The sequence below is a fragment of the Amblyomma americanum genome, chromosome 11 (genome assembly GCF_052857255.1).
Source record: "Amblyomma americanum isolate KBUSLIRL-KWMA chromosome 11, ASM5285725v1, whole genome shotgun sequence".
Classification (NCBI taxonomy): domain Eukaryota; kingdom Metazoa; phylum Arthropoda; class Arachnida; order Ixodida; family Ixodidae; genus Amblyomma; species Amblyomma americanum.
The window spans coordinates 102,474,513-102,496,040 of NC_135507.1; the positions used below are offsets into that span (position 1 = coordinate 102,474,513).

At 48.2% G+C, this 21,528-nt stretch overlaps 1 protein-coding gene across 3 annotated transcripts in view; it reads right to left on the reverse strand.

Annotated features, from left to right (window-relative positions):
• Positions 1-1,655: 1,655 nt before the first annotated feature.
• Positions 1,656-21,528, reverse strand: part of LOC144110178 (uncharacterized) — a 315,005-nt gene continuing 295,132 nt past the window's right edge. For all 3 annotated transcript variants that reach the window (XM_077643014.1, XM_077643013.1, XM_077643012.1), the window contains 3 exons: positions 17,252-17,334; positions 9,555-9,777; positions 1,656-1,694 (listed from right to left, as the gene is read on the reverse strand). In XM_077643014.1, the coding sequence (XP_077499140.1) occupies positions 1,671-1,694; positions 9,555-9,777; positions 17,252-17,334 (330 nt within the window). In that variant the 3' untranslated portion in view covers positions 1,656-1,670. The remainder of the gene's footprint in view (positions 1,695-9,554; positions 9,778-17,251; positions 17,335-21,528) is intronic.

Here is a 21,528-nt window from a genome sequence, read left to right on the forward strand (position 1 = left end):
CGAAACAACTCTGGATGCCTCAACTCGTGCCTTCTTCTGTTCACTGTTCAAACATTTCAGCACCAACTTCGCTGAAAGCTTGCGCATGTGTAGGGTATTGGTAATAATAAAACCAACACGCTCCCGGTAGAGGCTAAGTATCTGGGCTATCTTTCTGGCGGATATTCGGCGATCATCAAGGAACAGCTTATGTACAGCATCGCTTGTTGCCGGGTGTGTTGAGGTTGTGGGGCGCCCGCTATGGAGCTCACCCTCAAGGGTGGAATGCCCCGTCTTGAAACGAGCAACCCAGGATTGGACAGTGCTGTAGGAAGAACACTTGCCCCCTAGTGTTCGTGACATGTCATTGTGAATATCCTTTGCACACTTTCCCTGCAGGAACAAAAATTTCTTGACGACCCATAACTCCACAGGTGTGAAATTTGCTTGCGCATCTGCCATCTTAGGTTCTAGCTGGAATTAGAAACAGTTATAAAAACCGGAAACATCTGGCACTTCGAGAGTTGCATTAAGAGATATCATGCTTTATTATGGTACCAAATTAAACTTTCAATTCCTCATGAAAGGGACAAAGCCAAAGACTTCTCAGCACCCCCTTGTATTTCAACAATTCTGCCGTTCTTCTTGAAAGGCGGTCAGTCTTTTTTGCGCGCCGTGATATTGGCGGTAATCGTAAGGCTATTCATTAGAGCTTTTTTTTGCGCCTAAATTAAATATGGCTCATTCTGTTTAAAAAAGAGTTATGATAGGGCTCTCAACTGGCAGGCAAAAGTTGTACGGAAAATGGTGTCACGTTTTCTCTCGATTCTCTGAAAGGAGGTAAATGAGAGAGCATTCAATTGCCGCCCTTAACTATATCCTTGCTTGCAGGCGATGTGGGGCACAAAAGGGAAAGATGCACGTGAGGGCTTCAAAGATGTACTGTGGGCTGCGGTGAATCCTTCACTCGCGCGCGAGTATTAACCCTCATCATTTTTGCTTCCATGCACGAAGAACACAAGGACACATGTCAGGTTTAGAATCGCTGACGCCGCTGGAACATTTTTAACGTATTTGTCATTTGTCAAGTTCTCAGCCTAAGAAAGTGCTATCAGAGTAGCCACTGTAGCGAGTTGATAAAACACAATCATTTATGAGCTACGAGGAAGTGATTACATTTTATGTAATCATAAATTAGATTTCAGTCATGATTACCATGATCGAAAATAGTGTGAATTCAAATGTAAAGCCGAGTCAATTTTTTTTTATTTTCTACGCGACATTGAGAATCCCCAGAGAAATCAACCTTTTTAAGACAGCTTGACTAAGGCCTGGAGTAGCATAAGCTCACTCATCTAATAAGAACTCTCTAAAAATATACGATGCTTTGAATTTATAACGCCTAGCTCAAAGGACAGAGCATAACACGTGAAGATGGGACCAACGCTAGTCTTCAGTTGTCATTTGTAGCCTTACTACACGCATCGCTGTCTAAAGCAGTAGTGGCGTAATCATTCATCTCAGCTCGCCCATCTCAGCTCGAAGCCCGAGCGTGGTGGGCAGGCTGGAGGAGCTGGAGAGCGCCGTTTTCTTCCACGCTGGCCGTGACGCAGCACGCCAGAAAGTAACCAAGAAGTAAAGATAAGTCTAAATGTTTATTTCAATTCGTTTTATTTCATCAATTTTTCCTGCTACGAGACTTCTGGCCCGCATTCCTGAAAATAAATAGATAAATATTTCAGAATTTAAACAAAGAAGCCGATTAATAAGCCACAACGCCTTCAGGGCACTGAACACATGCTGCTAAATCTGAGTTTTAAATGGTAATTGGGGCCACTTAGAATTGGTTTACAGGGACATCACTTCGTTCGACATAAAGGGCGTCGTTCAGTCTGCGTTGAACTGTCATTTGGCATGCCACAAATGCCAGTTCTAGCTCCTGGGCACTGTTTAATTTCTTTTATTGACATTACAGATGACTTTCATGGAACGTTTCAATAGGCTTCAAGAAATCTGGGCAGTCACAGAGGTCCTGTTTTGAAAGTTGTCACGGTGCCTTGATGCCTTCTCTGTAAGTAAAACCCCCTCTCCCGCAAGCTTGTGCGTCCAAGGTGTTACGAGCGCCCAGGAAATTCTGGGAAGTTACAGAGATTGCCTTGGTTCAATAAACTGGCTTTTTTAACGATATTAAGACACGCTAGGCATAAAGGGAAGCTCAAACGGTTGTCAAAATGCATTAAATGCAGTGGTTGGGCAGAAGTAACCTTGTAAATCATGTGTGTCAATTTTTTATCCATTCTGCCCGAAGTGCTTTTTAAACACCCGCCGTCGACACGCCCCTTACGCTTCCGAGAGCTCCGGTAGAGGAGACGGCAACAAGGAGAACTGGAGGAAGTGAATGCGGGGAATGTGGGCCAGCCGTACTGCTTGGGTCGCTTGCTTCGCTCCATCCCGCACTATTGTGAACGAAGCATCAACGCAATCTTCGGCCAGTGCCGTTTCTTTTCTCCAATGCGGTCGTTCTGTGAGACAAACGGCGGCATGCAGCATACCTAAACTGGCTACGGAGGATGTGTTATTACATCAATATTCCTCTTTTCCTTATATTCTCATCTGTTTGTAAACTTTTCGCCTTTTTCAGCTGATTCACATCTGTGCTGAGTTAGAGCCCCTTCCAACACTGTTTTGTACCCTTTTTACATGGGCAGTAGACGCGGCTATGCATAATCGCTTGTGCCGTTACCACATAGCTCGCCCTTCTCGGTTACGGCAACCAAGGTCCCATTGGGTGCAGCGGAGGAAGTGACGCGGTTATCGGCAGGACATCGGCAGAACATCGGCAGGACATCGGCAGGACATTTTCAAATGTCTTAGTTACTTACAGAGCAGTGCATATACAACGCAGAGTTCCAACCGACGGTGCCTTCCGCTGGCAGCATTACCTCCGCCGCTATACAGCGCCTCGACTCTCGCAAGCCGCCAGCGCGAAGCCACATTCTTCACGGCGGATCCCCGGCGCCAGCGTCAGAAAAACGTGCTAAAATTTGTTGTTCTCGTAAGCAATAAGTTACGGGACAAAGGAATGCCAAAAGTGCATTGTTTTGAGCACCCGGCGCTGACACGAACCGAGTTGCTAATGGGCGTGACAGCTGCGATACAAGCAACTATACTCCGTTTCTTACATAGCAGGCAACGCTGCGAAGGCTGCGCAAGCAGTCCGTCCGCGAGACTGTATTACTCCGCCATGTATCGTTCGTCCATCTCCAAGCCTCGGTGAGGGTTTGGACGAAAACAAAAAGCAGCACTGAAGATTACAGTCGAAGCTGTGAGGCGCTCAGTGCTCGAAGCATCTGGCTGTAGTTTTCACTGAGTGTGAACTACTTTTTATGCGGGGATGGAGTAAGAGCAATTAGCCCTTCCAGCCGCGTATCAGACCGCCAGTCATTCTTACTTCTCGAAGAGTTGTAGGACGAAAATGAGGCAAGAGATAAAACGAATTCCAGAAGATCGCCATTTACGGCACTTAAGGTGTGTCGCAACAAAATATGGTTGTGTTTACCCTGGTTTTAGGGCGAACTACTTTTTGGGCGCGGACTTAGCCTGCGCGAACAGGCGCGCTAGCTTTGGCAGTGTTGCCTGCTATGGGGTTTAACGTCCCTAGTGCGACTCAGGCGATGAGGGACGCCGTAGTGAAGGGCTCCGGAAATTTCGACCAGCTGGGGCTCTTCGATGTGCACTGACATCACACAACACAGGGTTCTCTAGAATTTCGTCTCCATCGAAATTCAGCCGCCGCGGCCGGGATTGAACCCGCGTCTTTCGGGTCAGCAGCCGAGTACCATAACCACTGATCCACCGCGGCGGCTTCCTGCTATGTATGAAACGGAGTATAGCTCCTTTTCACAGATGCTTGGCAGCCGCCGCCAGCGCGGCTGGCTCGCCGCTTGCAAGCCAGCTCTTATGCTAAGCAGTCGGTGAAATTGATAATGTCTTTATTTAATATGAGACTGTGGGGTTGGGCGATCGCTGGTGCTACAATGCCACGAAAAGCGTGAAAGGGTTCTCGCTCCGTGTGTGAATGCCTTGGAGTAAGAGCCGAAGCACCGAGCGGGTGGCGCGAAAACTCTGCCATCTTAGTACCGTTGTAACCTCGGCGCGGTGGAAACTGGCTTGACGGAGGGGATCTCGGTCGAGCTCCTGTTAGGTTACCCTGTCTTGGACGGTTGGACACCCCGGCAAACGTTCCCTGTGGTATGAAAGCACGTCTGGAGGCCGAGGGCTGCGGTATATTTCAGTGCCCACCCTCTACGAAGGGCTGGGAAGGAACTCAAAGGCATCGGAAACACGGAAAAATTCTTGCTGCACCCAATCCCTCCCAATTTCGATAACCCCAACAATGTTTCCCATCCCCCATTCCCATGTCCCACCCCAACTTGATGAAAAGTGTTTCAGCTTCCCTTTAAGTATCCTAGCGTGTTTTCACTCCCTGATGTTATCTTGAGTAATTTTCGTTGTCTGCTGCAAAACTTGTTACAAAAATAGCAAATAAAGGACATACCATCAAAACAATGCGTTACACGTACGAATGTGTGGGAAATTTATGAGAGCGCATATCTGCAGCAGCTGCATTCAAGACTGCATTTTTTTAGTGAGTGAACGCAATGGCTGGCATGCTTGTATGATGTCGCTTCAGCGCCTTTCGACCGTGATGGATATACTATTGAATCAATATTCAGCCGCTGAACACCACTTCACCAACTTTTAGAAAATATTTTGAATAATTAATAGAATATAACACATCCCCATTTAACCGTTATACCTTCGTTATTCTATAGGTCGAAGGCAAGAACGTTTAGATTCCACCACAATATCAGAAGACGTTCGGCCAATTTTGGGTTCTTCATGAACCATTTATAGCAGTATACGGGGCAGGATAATTTTCAGAAGATCGTGAGAATCGCAGTTGATTCTATACTATGAATTGAGAACGCTCATCAGTGCCATGGTTTTTACTCCGTGAACTTTTTACAGCTCACAATGCTAGCGAGCATGAAAGACATATTCGCGCATTGTTATCTAATTTTACAAGCTTCACTAAAAATTCATTGACGCAATAGATAGTCGCCGTAGATAAACCCTTTTAGAGGGCGAGCTGCACAACTACTGCCTCATGCCGTTATATTGCACGAAATATAAGAACACTGCCATTATTTTCTCCAACTCCACAGCGAGTTCTGATTCTCAGCTGCGTCTCAAGAAGGCTGCATTGTGCTACAGCATATTAACGGTGCTCTGCACGTGTTACGTCTTACTGCCTCAAACGAGGTTTAACAGCGCACATGTTTTCTGTGATCTCTTGTGCAACCACTGGTCCAAAGAAAACGGTTCCAACGGAGTTACGCGGTAGAACTCCACGCTCTCTAACTGTACGGTATGCGCACAAAATTTTCTGGTGAGGAAGAAACTAAAACTTTATGTAGAAGGGATTACGTTTTAGCGCCAGTGCGTGCCGAAAAGATCAGACAAGTTCCGGGTGAACGACGTTTATTAACGTATGCTTGTGGGTTGAGGCTCGGGCAAGAAAGAGAGCCGCTAGCAAGCGGCACTCTGCTTTTAATACTTAGTTGACGCATGCGCACTTCGCAGAGTGCTCTTATCGACATGAGCGCCAGCCGACACAACACTAACCATCAGAAAACAGACAAAGGAAGGTAAAAGAGAAGAGAAGAACATACTTGATGGAACCCAACAGTCACGGAGACCAAGGAGCATAGGGGACATTTTTTTTTAATTTGTGGTGTTCATCAGTGGATAGATTAATGATGCAATTATTTTAAAGATAATTCCTTAGAAAAAAATGAGTTCACTGCGGCACCCACATTGGAGCAATGCGTAAGTAGTGACGCCTCCTTGCCACTCTTTGCCTAAATTAATCAAGTTCCATCATCGCCCATTTTGAGTGTTCAAACTTTGCGCCACGCTTCGTTTTCAAATTTGGCGCCACGCTCTGTCCGTCGACACTTCCGCGTTTTCAAACTTGGTGCCACGCTTTAGCTCCACCCAATTCCAGTGTTTTCAAATTTGGGGCCACTTTTGATCCGGCCCCGGCCACTGCTCGGACATTTTTGGCTATAATTAATTACCTAATTATCCCACATTAACCATTTTATCACTTGCACATCCTCTTTCCATGCTCTATCCGGCGACACAATTTTTTTCTGATATAACAGCTAGTTCCGCCGTTATAGGACCGAGATTATCTTGTCCACGACGAACCGTCTACATAACCATGCAATGCTTACGCATTAAAATTATATGCTGCCGGTGGGATCCGAACCCACGAACTCCGAATTTCGCGTCAGGTGCTCGACCAACTGAGCTACGGCGACGGCTGTCCAGTCTTCTGCTTTCGATGGGTTTATGCGTAGTGTAACCGAACCTTGAGAGTGTTCACTAGCGCCACCCTCGTCCGTAGCGGCGCACCGAGTACGTCCTGCATTAGCGCGAGTGCGACGTAGGAACGTGCTCGGACAGTGAGGGCGAAAGCTGTGCGAGAACCCTCTTATGCTACCTACGGCATGGAGGCTGCCAGAATCGAGGCCCCGATGAGCTATTAGGCAGAAAAGGGAAGGGAAAGAGCGGCTTGTTGTGGCATTCCCCTGGAAGCAAAATATACACTTTTAGTTGGCCGTACGGAACGGGCTCACGTACGCAGGGAGCGTTACGGGTCGTGACTGCGCATGCGCGGAACGTTCCGTACCGCTGAGCCATTTGCGTACGTACGTACGCAGGTATCGTGTCGTTGCGGGCTCACGCTACAGGCACGTCACGGGCTGCGCTGACAAGATGGCGGCGCCCAGCTCATGCCCTTCGAAATAAATATATGTCGGTGGTACATTCTCCGACGGGGTAGCTCACTCAAATGGTAGCGGTTCACTTTTGTTTTCCACAGCTATATAAGCTGTAACTAGTCCCTGTTTTTCAGATAACTTGGCGATTTTCAAGCTGTTAGGCCTAGCTAAATGCACTGTGTTTTCCTTGTAGCAACGACATCTGGCGAAGCACTTCTCTGGCTTTTAGTCAATTGCTACATTTTCTTCTATTTGCATAGTTTTTCTTCTTTGAATAAAAGAAAAGACTCAGGCTCGCAGTGGAGCCACCTTCGTTACCAGTAATTAAGGATTAAAATTTCTGTAACCCAGCATTGATGTGCTTTGCCGTGTTGTCAATAGATGTCGCTACTGCTTACACATGCCCCTGAGGCACGCAAAGGAAGAGCAAACTAAAAGTGTCGTGTTTACACTATTTACAGCGTACGCAACACAGCAAGAAATGCGAACATCAGCTCACTGCGTACGGCCAACTAAATGTGTCTATATTGGACAGCAGTCGCCGTAGCTCAGCGGGTAAAGCCCTTAGAGTGAAATTCGGAGGCCGTGGGTTCGGATCTCACCGGTGGCATGCGGTTGTTCTTTCTTCTGCTTTCAATTATCTTTGAAATAATAACCCTTATAATATTCCACTGAGCACACCGCAATTTTTTTAAATAAAAAATTGACGCAGGTTCGTTGTAATTCTGCCGAACCTTAGTGCAGTAGTACGCACGAGTGGTGTGTGCTGGGAGTATCGCCCACGAACGGAAAAGCCCCTCCTCAATCACAGTTCTGGTCATTCGAAATTGGTAAAGGCCGGCATTGCTACTTCTTGCCTAAAAGCTTCTCTCCAAAATCCTGCTCCCACAACGTTGGAACAAGCTTCCTGGGACAAATGCGCAGGTTAAAGGAAGCAGGTTTTAATGATCAGACTCTGGCTAGGGTCACTGAAAGGATCTTAGCCAGGTCAGGCAGGCCCCCGGTCATCGCGAAAGAGAACAGTGCGGAAAAACGATTGGTGGGAATCCCCTACGGGCACGGCATTTCACATCGCCTAAGAAAAGTGGGGGCCAGGTACGGGGCGAAAGTTGTTTTCACCGCGAAGAACAAACTCGGTGGTGTGTGCAGTGCGGTGCGCAAAAAGATTGAGCATGTGGTAACCGCGCAGGGAATGATTGCACGATAGCCCACAGAAAGAGGTTCACAGATTGCGACACATGTGTTGTGTATCGCGTTCCACATTCATGTGGGAAGAATTACATCGGCCAGACAGGTCAATGTATCAATGAGCGTCTAGCGGAACACCGCAGATCTCTAAAAGGTGCTGTGTCCTCCAACCTCGCTTTGCACTGCAGAGATTGCAAAGATTGCTTTCCTCACCTTGACAGGACAAGTATCTTGTTCAGGCATAGGGATAGGGTATGCCGGGAGCTGATAGAAGCTTTCTTGATTGAGAAAGAGAGAGAAGCGTGTGCCGCATCACCGTCGGTCAGCCTGCAGGATAAGGAAGTTCCTTTTCTGCGCAGTTTCTTGGGGGCAAGTCGACAGTACGGGGAGTTGGCCTGATGAGATTGAATTTGGTTTTCCTGTTGCTGTTGTGTTCCTTATCACGCAGGAATGAAATGTCATTGATTTCTTTGTACATCGGTTGTGGCGGTTTCTTTTGTTGTTTTTGTGTTTTATCACGCCTATAAAGCTTCCTTTCAGTGAATAAAAGTTCAGTTGATAGTCTGCGCTTGTGTTGTGTCTCCTCGTTCGCTTTTGTCCTCGTTTTTTTGCGCTGCCAAGTATGAATCCACACTAATTAGCCCAACTTTCTCTTCTTATTAACTGCAGTAGTAGCAGAAGTAACAGTAGTAGTAGTAGTAGTAGCAGTAGTAGTTATGGATGTAGAGGGTTATTCAAAATAATAAAAAAGGAAGGAAAAGATTCTTGCTATTCCCGGCATCTGCAATAGCTACTGGAAACACGTGCGCTGAGGCAGCTGGAATAAAGATATTGTATGCAGACTGGACACCCCGGGCGCCTGACCTGTAGATCGATGAATTTGTAAATAGAATACTTCTATAGAATAACCTACCGCTCTCCCCCTATTCTTTCTGACAGTCCGCTCACCTTTCATTTAATTTCTCCTTTGTACAGAGCGAAAGCTGCTTTTTGTTTATTTTACTTTGATATAATTTGGTTTTGGCTTTTATTGTATTTTGTTTCTATTTATTTTTATGTTTCTAATTTTTATCTTTTCATTTTCCGCTTTGTTATCATTTTGTTTATTTGTCGTTATCATTTAACTTTTATTTAATGCTTGCATTTTGTTTTATTCCTGTTTTTATTTCATTTTAATATTTCGTTTAATTTTGGTCTTAATTGTTAAATTAATTATTTTTCTGTTGCGCCCAGCTTCCTCCTAAGGTCGCTTTGCATCCCGAGATGACCTTGAAGAACGGGAGTTTTTTATTATTATTATTTTGCGCTACACTGCCTCTTAACGGCCTATTGAATACAACTTGACCTTGAAGAACGGAAGCAGTAAAGTTTTCGCTCTAAAAAACATGTCCCCTATGCTCCTTGGTTCATTTGACTGCTGGCTACCGTCATGTAACCACAAGAAAGTGGTTCAGCCTGGCAATGCACTTTTCGAGAAGGTCAACGAAGTACTGACCGCATTCCCTGCAAACAATCAGTCCTCCCTGGTGTACTCACGCAGTAAGCTCTTATTATGACGGCGTGGTCGAACTGGGGGGCAATGAGGTCTCGATAGTCCCGTCCTGCCACGACGTACACTATGTTCACAAAGTTTGCATGGACGAGCCACGAAGTCGGGCCATTGCGCACATACACGGTGACTATTTGGCCGCGCTTAAGGGATATATTATAAAATGCGCGCTCTATGTGTCCTCCACTCTGCTGGAATCTGAAAGCGAACCTGGAATAAAAATATTATGCAGTGAGAAAGGAAGTGACTTCTTTACTAGTAGATATTCGATTGATGTAGATCATGAATGAGCAAGAATCAGTGAAAAACTTTTGTTCTGGTTTGGTAGTAAATTATAAAAATTATTTTGCAGCTAGTACATAAGTTCCGGTACATTTTTTACGGTGGAATCATTATGAACTAACCTCATAACGTAAAAAGCACAACCTTGAGAGCATGCAAATCTGCGCTAATCTCCATGGTATGCAACCACCTTGCTGTGATGGCTCTTCGGTTACAGGGCAAGCAATGTTTTTTCCCATTTACTTTATCTGTTATCATTTCTCGCTTTGTTTAAAGTCTGGCAATGCTGAGAATGAACTGAGCTGTTGCGCCAGTGAGTATTTTTTCTTGCGTTTTGTAGAGCGAGCGCAGTTTGCGTGGTTTTATGCCCCAGGAACTGACCTGGAGTCCAGAGAAAACAATGGAAAGCATGTAATTATGTATAGTGCATTGTACAAAAACCTAATATGAGAAGAGGCAAATAAGTAATAAAGAGCATGCATCTACTTGTACAAACACTATTTAACTATGACTAAAAGCATATGCAAGGCGACACCCGTTCGGACAGCTATTTCAAAAGCGACTGACTGCTTATGCTTCAATGCACATCTTAAACAAAAATAGCGTAATCAGTGACTTCGAGTTATAAGGACCAAAAAGGCGAGAAGTGAACAAAAAAAGAACGAAAGCACAGAAGAACCCACACTAAACATCTGTAGTTACCTCTAAAATTGTTGACACTACCATGACCTCTATCCAAACTGCACTGATAAATAGAATTTATCTCTGCAAAAGGTGAATTCAAGAACGCTGAGATAGACATTTTAGATTCTGTAATTTGTTCACCCTGATTTCAAGCATTAATTAAGGTCTATCGTACAAAGTGTTGTCAATCTTCAATCCCGTTGATCTGAGAGGAAGAATAAATTTATTAGACAAGCAGTCGTTTCTAAGCCCTTCGATTCTAAAACACAGAGACGACTTTTTCGGGGTACTGTGAGTTTTATGAGATGTGTGCAGACACATATATCGTATGGTATGGGCGTGCCAGAAAAATATGGAAGTAAAGTGAGTAAATCAGCCAACGAGAAAGGGCTGGGAGGCGACCTTGTAGATTTCTAATAGCGCGGGCAGCGGGTACCGCCAATCGTGTCTCAGAATGAGGACTAGCACCCAGGCAAGGGAACGATTCAACCCTCCGCTCTCCTCTAAAAGCCACCCCAGTGCATCCAATAAAGTTTTACCACCACCACAAGCAGTCGGCCATTCTCGCAGGCGCCAATTTTTGCTGAGGTGCCATGGAGGCCCCTTCCAGCATGGCCTGCTCGATCGGCCGTAGCTGGTCGACGAGGGTGTGCGGCCAGAGGAGTGGTCTCCTAGGGGAGGTGTGGCTGTGTGGAAGAGAGGAGCGCGGAGAGGATGTTGCCATTCCCAGAAGTCGCATTATAGTTTGAGTATGGTGGTATTGAGTGTGGTGTAGTGGGTTGGGAAGAGGCTGTTTTGTAAAAGGAGGGTGAAGTGAGGGGATGGGAGGGTGTGTGTCTAGAGCTGTCGCCAGTGGATCCTTTGGACGTGACTGAGCGTGTGTAGTGGTGGTGGGCATGTGACCGAGCAGTGAAGCTAATGCTGTGGCAGTCTGCTGTAGCAGTAATGATGTGGCAGTTGACGGGTTCGTAGAGGCGGCGTGAGGTCATCCACCGGCACCCAGCCACTAACTTTTACAGGAAATACTATTGTGCGCTTATTCCTAGAGATGCCCTCATATCCAGATCGACATGTGTCCGTTATGTAGAGTTGGGGTATGGATACTGTAGAGAATACTCTGGTTAAGCAGTGTGGGAGGGACCCTTGGAGGAAATGCCTGTATTCTCTTTGGGAGTCTATTCAAATTCTGAGGTGCTGATCCGTAGTAAACTGAGGTGCACGATGTCAACGTTCGGCCTCAGCGATGCTCGTAGATTGGATTGACGCTGCGTTTAGCGTTGAGCGATGGATGTTTGTGCACACGGCGGCGGTGCTGTGAGAGTGGATGGGATGATCTGAGGCGCCCACGTAAAGGATGGATGTTTCCAGGGATATGTGTCCCGGATCTTTGGTGCCAGCTGTAGTGTTCCAGATTCGTATACCGAGGGAAAAGTTTCAGGAGGCTGTGGACACATCGAAGGAAAGGGGTTTAAGACTTACGTGACGGTGAGCTGAGGCGAGGGAGCTGAGTAAATGAGTGCCTTCAGGTATTGTACAAAATCTGCGTTGTTGGTGGGAGAGGTGTGCCTCTATGATTTGCCCGAGATTGTTCTGCATGTCTATAGTTCATCATCATCATCAGCCTTATTACACTCTCTGCTGGGCAAAGGCCTTTCCCACGTCTCTCAAATTAACCCTGTGTTTTGCCAGCGTCTTCTACCCTTTGCTGCAAACTTCTTAATCTCAACCGCCCATCTAACCTTCTGCCGTCCCCTGCTACGCTTACTTTCTCTTGGAATCCACTCCGTTACTTTTAAGGACTAGCGGTTATTTTGCCTTCGCATTGCATGCCCTGCCCAAGCCCATTTCCTCCCCTTTATTTCGACTAGGATGTCCTTAACCTGCGTTTGTTCCCTCACCCTCTCTGCCCTCTTCCGGTCTCTTAGCGTTACACCTATCATTTTTACTTCCATGGCTCGCTGCGTTGTCCTAAACTTAAGCTGAACTCTTTTCGTTAGCCTCCACGTTTCTGCCCCCTAGGTGAGTACCGGTAAGATCAAGCTGTTGTACACTTTCCTCTTGAGGGAAATTGGTAAACTGCCACTGATGATCTGCGAGAATTTGCCATTTCCGCTCCACCCCATCCTTATCCTTCTAGTTATTTCCCTCTCATGATCCGGATCAGCTGTAACCACCTGCCCTAATTAGACGTACTCCTTTACCTCTTCCAGGCGCTCACTGCCGATTGTGAACTGCTGTTCCCTTGCTAGACTGTTGAACATTACTTTGGTTTTGTGCATGTTAATTTTTAGACCCAGCATTCTGCTCTGCCTGTCTAACTCATTGATCATGATTTGCAGTTCACCTCGTGAGCCCAGGCTTCTAGTAGGATGTCGTTGTTCTGGAGGGTGTCCGCCGCTAGTTCTGCGTTGAATTCGCTTCCCGCGAGTTGTTGAGCTCTGGGTCTGAATGTTTTGCGATTGTGTTAGAGCTGCGTTTGAAGAATGCATCGGCCGGTGCCTAGAGTGTCTGATAGTAGAGCATGGGAACGACCTTGTGTTGTTCGGTGACCGGAAGGTCTCGTGTGGTGTCTCTCGTGGCGCTGCTGAGAATTCTGGCAGATGAGTAAAGGTCCATGATAAAGGTAAGGATGTGTTCCATAAAGACACTGATTAAATGCGGGCCCTTGAATGTATTTTCAAAGTATCCGATGCTGTATGTCCGGCGTTGGAGTCGCCTAAGCAACCTGTCTGAGTTAACTATGGGTTTCATCTCGGCCAGGGACGTGAGGAACCCTTGACCCGAGGTCAGTTGTACTGAAGTCTCTTGCGTCTGAAAGCACCGCCTTTCTGTGAAGTTGGCCGCCGCGCCGCAGAACCTCCGCATATTCTCTTCGCTCGTCTCTCTGCTCGGCGCTCTTCTGCACGATGATCGACCCATCCTCCCGTCGCCCGGAAAAACCGCGCGGCTGGATCTTTTTTCTTGTGTTTTCTTTTTTCGCTGACGCCACCTGCAGGCCCTCTTCGTTGGCTGCGGGACGAGCCCAGATGAGTTAGGCGCTGACAATTCGAAATCTAGTTTTTGCTGCGCAATTCGGTGCAGCAGTCAACGTGGAAATGGCTTCGTTCTATTCGCGATTTACAAAGAAAAAAATGATATCAGGCGTAGAAAAAGGATGCGCACGCAACGTATGCCATAAAGAATTTGTTCTGACGAAGTACACCGTCCTCTTCGAGGTAGTAGTAGTAGTAGAAGTAGTAGTATTTATTTGGCCATATAATACAATATGCCCTCGAGGTGAGGCAAAAGGAGGAAGACGAGACAAACCTCCTGACGAGGCCTACACCCCGAATAATACATCGAACAGTGGCCGCACGGCAAAAAAAACTTTCAAAACAAGCAACAACAGTTATACGAGAGAAATAGCAAACACTGAAAAAACGGTGCAAAGATAATAAACAGCAATTGGCAGAAAAAACGATATGCACACTTGGCAGTAAAGGAAGCAACGCAAAGACAAAATATACAATGTTAGCTGAATTTTTACAGGAAAAAGAATCTTCAGTTTTTTTTCTTAAAACAAGATACACTACTACTTTCTACGGCGATTTTTATTAGAGTCTGATAAGCATTACACAATGTTACAATTTGGTTATCTATAGTTTGTTTTCCATAGTTTGTTCTAGGTCTTTCAGTGGATAAGGCGACCGCACGTAAACCATACGTAACATTTCTTAATTTATAAGCATTTTGGAAAGACCTGAAATTATGCTTTACTTTATAAAAATATGAACAGCCAAACTCAAATTGTAGCAATGAAAGAAAACGCGAACATGCGCATTTTTTGTACCTGAACTAGAGTGTATACTTCAAAATCCTTGCGAGCTCGTCAGGAAGCTGGCAATATTGCTTAGACCACTGATCATTGTGCGTATTTGCGCGAGTTATCGCTTCCATGCTATGCGTCTTCTATTCGTAGTTCTCGGTGTGAGGAATTTACGTATTAAGGTCGCTTTAACTTCTGAACCTCCATGTAGGTTTCCCGCGCAAAACGTTTGCAACGAATACGCGCGCTTTTGACGTGGCGCAGAATTGAAAACATGCCGATTTTAGTAGCGTATACTGCAGTCTACCACCTGTGTGCCCAGAGCTGTTGTGTGGTCGGAGAAAACAATGCCGTGGTATAGGGGCGTTGTACAATCTTCTGTCTACAGATTATAGGAGATGTTAACCTTCAGAGCGATTAATGCTTTCCTGCGCCACTGCGCAACCCTTCCGCGATTCCGAGGTGAGGAGCAAGTGAGAGCACAGATGCCTTTCAGGGCTAGCTTGACTCGCCAGACGCGAAATTGTCACGACATGCCTTGAATTGTGTTTTCAAAATAGCATCAGGCTCTTTAATTCCGTAACTTATAAACAGTGCCAATTGTTTCACTGAAGCCTGTTGATGTGTTACGGTTGGGTGTTACCGCCGTTTTGGTACTGTGGTGTCACGCTACCACTGAATGCGTCTACCAGCCAGGAACGTGTCTTATATCGGCTTTGTGTGCCGTGTCAGATGACCGCTTGGTGGTTTATAGGAAAGCACATGTTCTGCGGTAAGTTTTTTTTCTCCGCTGGCACGTTCCGTTGGATTGAATGATAGTGCAGACGTGTTGACTGTACTGAGTGAAATATTGCATGAAAATTATTTGTGTTGGTGGTGAAAAAAAGCTACGATAAACATTCACTTGGTAGTGGTTTGAAGGAAACATATGCTTTATATCCGCTGAAATATTTCGTAATTTCGTAATTTCGTAACGATTTCGTAATTGAGGTATCTATTGTCCTGTCATTTGCAAACACGAAATGAATGCTGCCTCGAACGGTTACGCTATATGCATACTTGTTACTGGGAACCGATAATTGTAACTCAAAGTGATTTTGTGCACCTTAAGCTTATCGCTCCGGCGTTCCCGGGTTCGAACCCGACTGCGGCGGCTGCGTTTTTATAGAGCAAAATGTTAAGGCGCCCGTGTGCTGTGTGATGTCAGTGCACGTTAAAGATCCCCAGGTGGTCGAAATTATTCCGGAGCCCTCCACGACGGCACCTCTTTTGTCCTTTATTCTTTCACTCCCTCCTTTATCCCTTCCCTTACGGCGCGGTCCAGGTGTCAAACGATATATGAGACAGATACTGCGTCCATTTCCTTTCCCAAAGAACAATCAACTATTAACATTTAATCTTTGGAGGTGTTATGTTGATGGGATGCAACCTTTTTATACTGCTTTACTATCATAGATTAAAGAAGAGAGTGCTCTATGTCACATGTTATGGTCCTTTACAAAACCTTAGTTGCTCGTGTGCTTTTGTAGCGATAGCTACATACGGTAGCTTTCGAGGCTCCAGCGTGGCGGTGGCGGCGCTGCAACTCTGTGGCTGCGCCGCCACGCTTTAACGTGAGGGGTCATGTGGTGCGGGAGCAGCTGCCGGCGGAGCGGCGCCGTGGCTGATCACGCGGTTCGTCACATGGTTGGTCACGTGACCAAGTTCCACTCAGCCAGCTGTAGCTATTGCGTCACTCCAGGTTTAACCAGAGCTAAACCCACCGCCAATTCTTCTATTTGTGTGTTAGTCACATGTTATGGTCCTTTACGAAATCTCGGTTGCTCCTGTGCTATTTATATTTATGTGCTAGGCACAGAGCAGTCTACTAGGAGGTGACTTGTTTTATTAAAATCTTCCTTCATAGTCTCCTGAGCATATGGTTGCTTAAACGTTTCCTGGGACTGCACGGTCACTATTCTTATTTGCGCATTGTCCCGCACATCCCCTACCTTTATCATTATGAAAGCGCTTGACTGTATTTTAATCTGGTCTGCGTAGGCTTTGATTGAATTGGTGAAAGTATCAATCCTTCATCTGATCTCACAGGCTGCCGTAGTTTTCACTGGGAAAGTGCAGCCCTATTTACCCCAGTCTAACGCCATTTATGCACAGCAAGCAGTTTTCTTATTCCCTGCATATCGCGGGATTTCGTTTTTTTCTTCCCCGATAGAGGCGGCTGTCTCGTGGTGCAGCGCGACCCTCCCCCCCCCCCCCCCCCCCCCCCCCAGCGGCTTAATTTCGTCCGAGCGGCAGCGGAGAATGCGGGGGAGAGGCGCCTTCACAAAAACACATGCTAATGTGACACGTTTTTTCTTCTTTATTAGGTATGATGTCATTGTTTACCTTGCCTCATCCTTTGAAGACAGCGCTGGATTCGCACCATAAGCTGCCTTGTTCTGAACGTTTGGTTTCTGTGCAAGCTGCGCTACCACTCTAGCTCTATCTTTGTTTGCCTAGCACTCGATCTATGTCAACTTGGGTCTTCATGTAGACCGGCTCACAGCACAACTTTTAGATTGCTGCCGCAGATTTTTTGTTTCAGAAGCTAAGAAATTTGGCGAGGCCACCCACTTGCTAGAGGCATATTTGAGGAGTGAAATTTTACGTTTTGCTGTATATTTAGAAGGTCTCTTATAATTTGAAGAAGCAATTTTCATAACATGATGCTGATATTACTTTTCCGTGCACTGGAAACTTTCTGAATTGCCTTTCATGATAGGTAGGAGTTTGTCTGGAGAAAGCTCGTAGCATTTCATCAGTATCTTCTGCCGTGCGTTGCGTTGGCGAGCCGATCCACCTCTTTAGAATCATTACTCTGCTTGATATCAAACACAGCACCAGAAGCTTTACACCGCTTAATTCTTGACTCACAATGCCCCTCCGGTGAAAATTAGCGTGTAGACAGCGAAGGAGCCGACGCTTAGCGGCAGGTTTTGGAGGAAATACTGGGATCCCTGCAAAGTAAGAAAATGGCACCATTACACTACGTGAACACTGCGGCAATAAAATTCAATCTAGTGCATAAGGTCCTCTTTGCTGCATTGCGAGTGCAATATGTTTTAAGAGCGTTAGCTCTTACTCGTCACTTTCGAAATTTCGTGGAGGCTGCTACCACCCTTTATCACAGCGCCATATATGGCAGCAACTAGAAAACAGCACATCTCACGTTGAGACTTGTAGCGCCATTGTAGAAACAACCACCTTCCGCGTGCCAATGATGACATCACGGTACAATATGGTGGATAGAGGTGGAACTAAAAGTGTACGACGTCAGGGGACGAAATGGCGGCATAGTTTTGATTTCTCGAATCCAAGATGGCGGTATATTGAAATTGGTTTTGTCCTCTAATTCCTCCTCCCCACCCCCCCCCCCCGTCGCCAAAAAAATATCCTAAGACGGGTATAAAAAGAAGTTTATTAGCCGAAAAAACAAACCAGGGACTTTCGTCCCTGAAGAGAACAAATAAAATGCAATCAAGCAACCTACGTCGCCAGGCACAAACTATTAACAAACAGCACGCGGGAGACCGCCAGAGTGACTAGTGTTCAAATGCCTGCACGAAACGCGGGAAAGCATGCACGCCACACACACGCGCTCCGCGCACAATCACATCATTAGTACTGCAGCAGCCGCACTGACACACGGCCCCTGCTGACCCTGATGAAGTGGGTGCTCCACCTGCGCAGAAACTCCTCTTCTTCTAGGGAGACGAGGTCGACGCAGGCTTGCTAGAACAGGAGCGCCCGCGTGCGCTGAAGGAAGGGGAACATTGCCCGCTGTGGCCGTCTTTGCAGTGACGCGACACGTCTTTGTCGCTACAAAACAAAAGCCCCAACGCACAGCAACAACCGCGTGAATGTATCGCGCGGCCTAGTGCGGGCATCTAACCTAGTAAAAAACATGCGAGACGAAAGTCTCCAAAATGTCGTAGAGACCACACAATCGTACAAAGCTTGCATTTGGGTTTCCACTAGGCCGCATTGCGGACATCAGGAACAGGGGGCGACCCCCCACGCCGCTATGCGGTCACCAGTGGGCAAAACCCGCTAACCTCGCTGCCATCCGAAGTCGCGGATGTCGCATGCAGGGCCCGACGACGTCAAGCCCCACAAACGCACCTGCCAGCTCCGTTGCAGTTGTTGTTCTGCAGCCTCCTCTACTCCTAGGAGCTCGCATACGCGGGAGGCTGGCGTGTTGATGAAACGCGTTCACCCCGGGCATGGTAGCGGTAAGCGGCCTGAACGTCTGACAGACATACCGGAAAAACTTCGGCTGGCGCTCGGCTCTGGGGCCAGAGGAACGCTCAAAAAATAGGTGCCGCGATGTGCCAAGGAAGTAAGCAATAAGACCCCGGATAGCGGGGGCACCAACGAGGTCGCGGACTCCCCTAAGGGCGAAAATGCTACACATTGCACGCAAGTCCGGCAGGCTGAACCCGCCCATGCGACTTGGAAGACGGAGTAGCGCACGGGAAACTAACTCCATTCTCCCAGCCCAAACGAAAGACCTACAAAGAGTGGCCAGACTACGTGCGAAGGCACGCGGCGGGCTGGCCATGCGTGCAACATAAAACAGCGAAGGGCATACACAGGATTTCACGATAAATTCACGTTCCCGCAGCGACAAACGAAAACGTGCCGCCTCTGGCAAGCGCGTCTCTGCTGTCGCCCTAAGTCGCGTCCATGTTTCGCGGGCCACATCGCCTGAGGACAGGAAGACAACACCGAGAACTTTAACAGCCGTAACGCACTCGGCGTTGTCGAACTGACCCAACGTGAAAGTGCCAAAGCGGAACGCCTTGCGTTTGCCCCTGTTTAGCATAGCGCCAGACAGCTCGCTGTACACTTCGAAAAGCCGCAGGAACGCTACGTGACTGTCTGCGTCGCGCAAGAACAGGGACACATTGTTGGCGTACGCCGAAACGTTAACCTGGCATTTGGCCTGCAAGTGGGAAGCCACACACAGACGGGCTCTAGGTGATACGAAGCAGCAGCGGGTCAAGGCATAAAATAAAAACCGTAGCGACAAGGGGCAGCCGGCAGCCCTGCCTAATCCCCAGTGACACACAAAAAGGAGCGCTAATCGCACCGTTAACTATCAGGTGGGCCGTAAGCCCCGAGTACAGGAGTCCGACTTTCGCTACCAAGGCCGAGGGAAAGCCAAAGGCCTCTAGGACACCCAGCAGGTACCCGTGCTCGACACGGTCAAAAGCCCTGGACTGATCCAGCGACACAAGGCAGCCCGGGATCCCTGCTCTCGTGGTGAACGTGAACAAGTCACGATTAAGTCTAGTGCGGAAAACACCGAACGGCCTGGCGCGCTACACATTTGCGCAGGGCTGACCAGCGAGGGCAGAATAGTGCTCAACCTGTTCGCCAGCAATGATGCCACGATCCTGTAGTCTGCGTTGAGCAGAGTGATCGGGAGTAACGCCTGCGGGTGGGATGGGCACCCGCCGGGTTTCAGAATGAGCACGACTCGGCCCTCCCTAAAAAGACTCTGGTCGGGCTCCGTCCGCCAGAAAGCTGTGGACCATATCGAGCAGGGGACCCTCCAAGACATCGTAGAGTCTGGACTAGAAACTGACGGGGATACCGTCAGGTCCAGGAGCCGAGGCCGTGTTCATTTTGGTTACTGTGGCGCAGAGCTCATCTCGCGTCGCCGGCGCGCAGAGCTGCTGCGAGAGCTCATCGGAGATTACGGGGAGGCCCTGACAGAAATCACGGAGCGCGTCGCGGAACGCGGGGTCGCCCACCCGCTCGACTCCTAAGACGAATAAATCGGATACGTGACGTAATGGAACGTCGCGGATGTCCGTGGCGCTGCTGCTCCTAGCCCCGTTGGGCAGCACGATTTCCTCAATGAATGTGGGCGCGTCCTCCTCGAGGGCACCTGAGCGTACGTGCCGCAAGACTGAGGGCTCAGCTACGGGCCTACCCTGAACAAGTTCCCTGTTCGCCGCGCGCGACGACTGCTGCAACAGCGTCTTGTAGCGCGCTTTCATTAGTTTTAGGTAGTCGCGCATTGCGAACGTGAGCGGCGTGCCCCTCTTAACCATGCGGATGCCGGCCAGAGTCTTGTTGAGTTAGCGGGTAATCCGTGCTCTTCGCAGGCGGCCTTCCGCGACAAGGATTTCACGCCTCTCGCCCTTCATCTCGTCCCACGGTACTGGCGTGTCATCACGCGCGCCCAGAACACTCAGCGCACGCTGCAACAATGCGGCGGTCCACCAATCAGTCAGCAGGCAGGCATCTATTCGTCAAGCGTCTACTCGTGAGCGCACCTGCCGAAATCCAGCACTACTGACAGCGGTCGATGGTCGGAGATGCGCGGAGTGCCCACGGGAAACGCGAGTCGCATATCGTGCGAGGACGGGCGGGAATAAAAACTTGTCAAGCCTGCTGGCCGGCCTCCCTCTCGCCCACGTGGCCTCGAAGTTGTCACCATGCAGGGAGGCCCATGCGTCTGACAGACGGAATGCGTGCATAGGTCCTGTAGGGATCATGCACCGGCATAAGGGCGACCCTGGCAGGGCCCGGATACATCGTGCGTGGGGTCCAGGACACAATTAAAAGTCCCCCACTAGGAAAGCGGGGTACGAGTCCAGCATGAAACAATCAAGACGATCGAAAAATCCTGAAGAATCGCCTCGTCGTGCCGGCGCGTACACTGTCAATGCTCTCACTCGCCTGCCGTTAACGGAGAAGTCGACGGCCAACGTGCGACCATCGACGCCATACGTACATGCGCGCCTGAGCGCAGGTGGCTATTAATGAATACCACACCGACACCGCATGACACTGAGTCGGTGAGTGAAAAGAATGCGGGCACGAGGAAGCGATTCTTACAGTTATTTACATCCCGCGAGGAACGGAAATTGCATTCCTGCAGGAAGAGAATGTCGACGCCCTGCGCGCAGGCGAAGTGCGTCACCTCTCTGCGTATCCAGTGATCGAAATCCCTGAACATTCAGGGAGAGGAGATGCACCGTCGCCATGATGACGAAACAGGGCGCCGACACTCCGCCAAAAAGTTTAAAAGGCCCCGCCATGAGCGGAGCTTGGCGCGCACTTTTGTGCCTGGGGCGCGGCAGTGCCGTCGGAATTCTCTTCAGCGTCCTGCCGCGCGTGATTCCCCGCTAATCTGA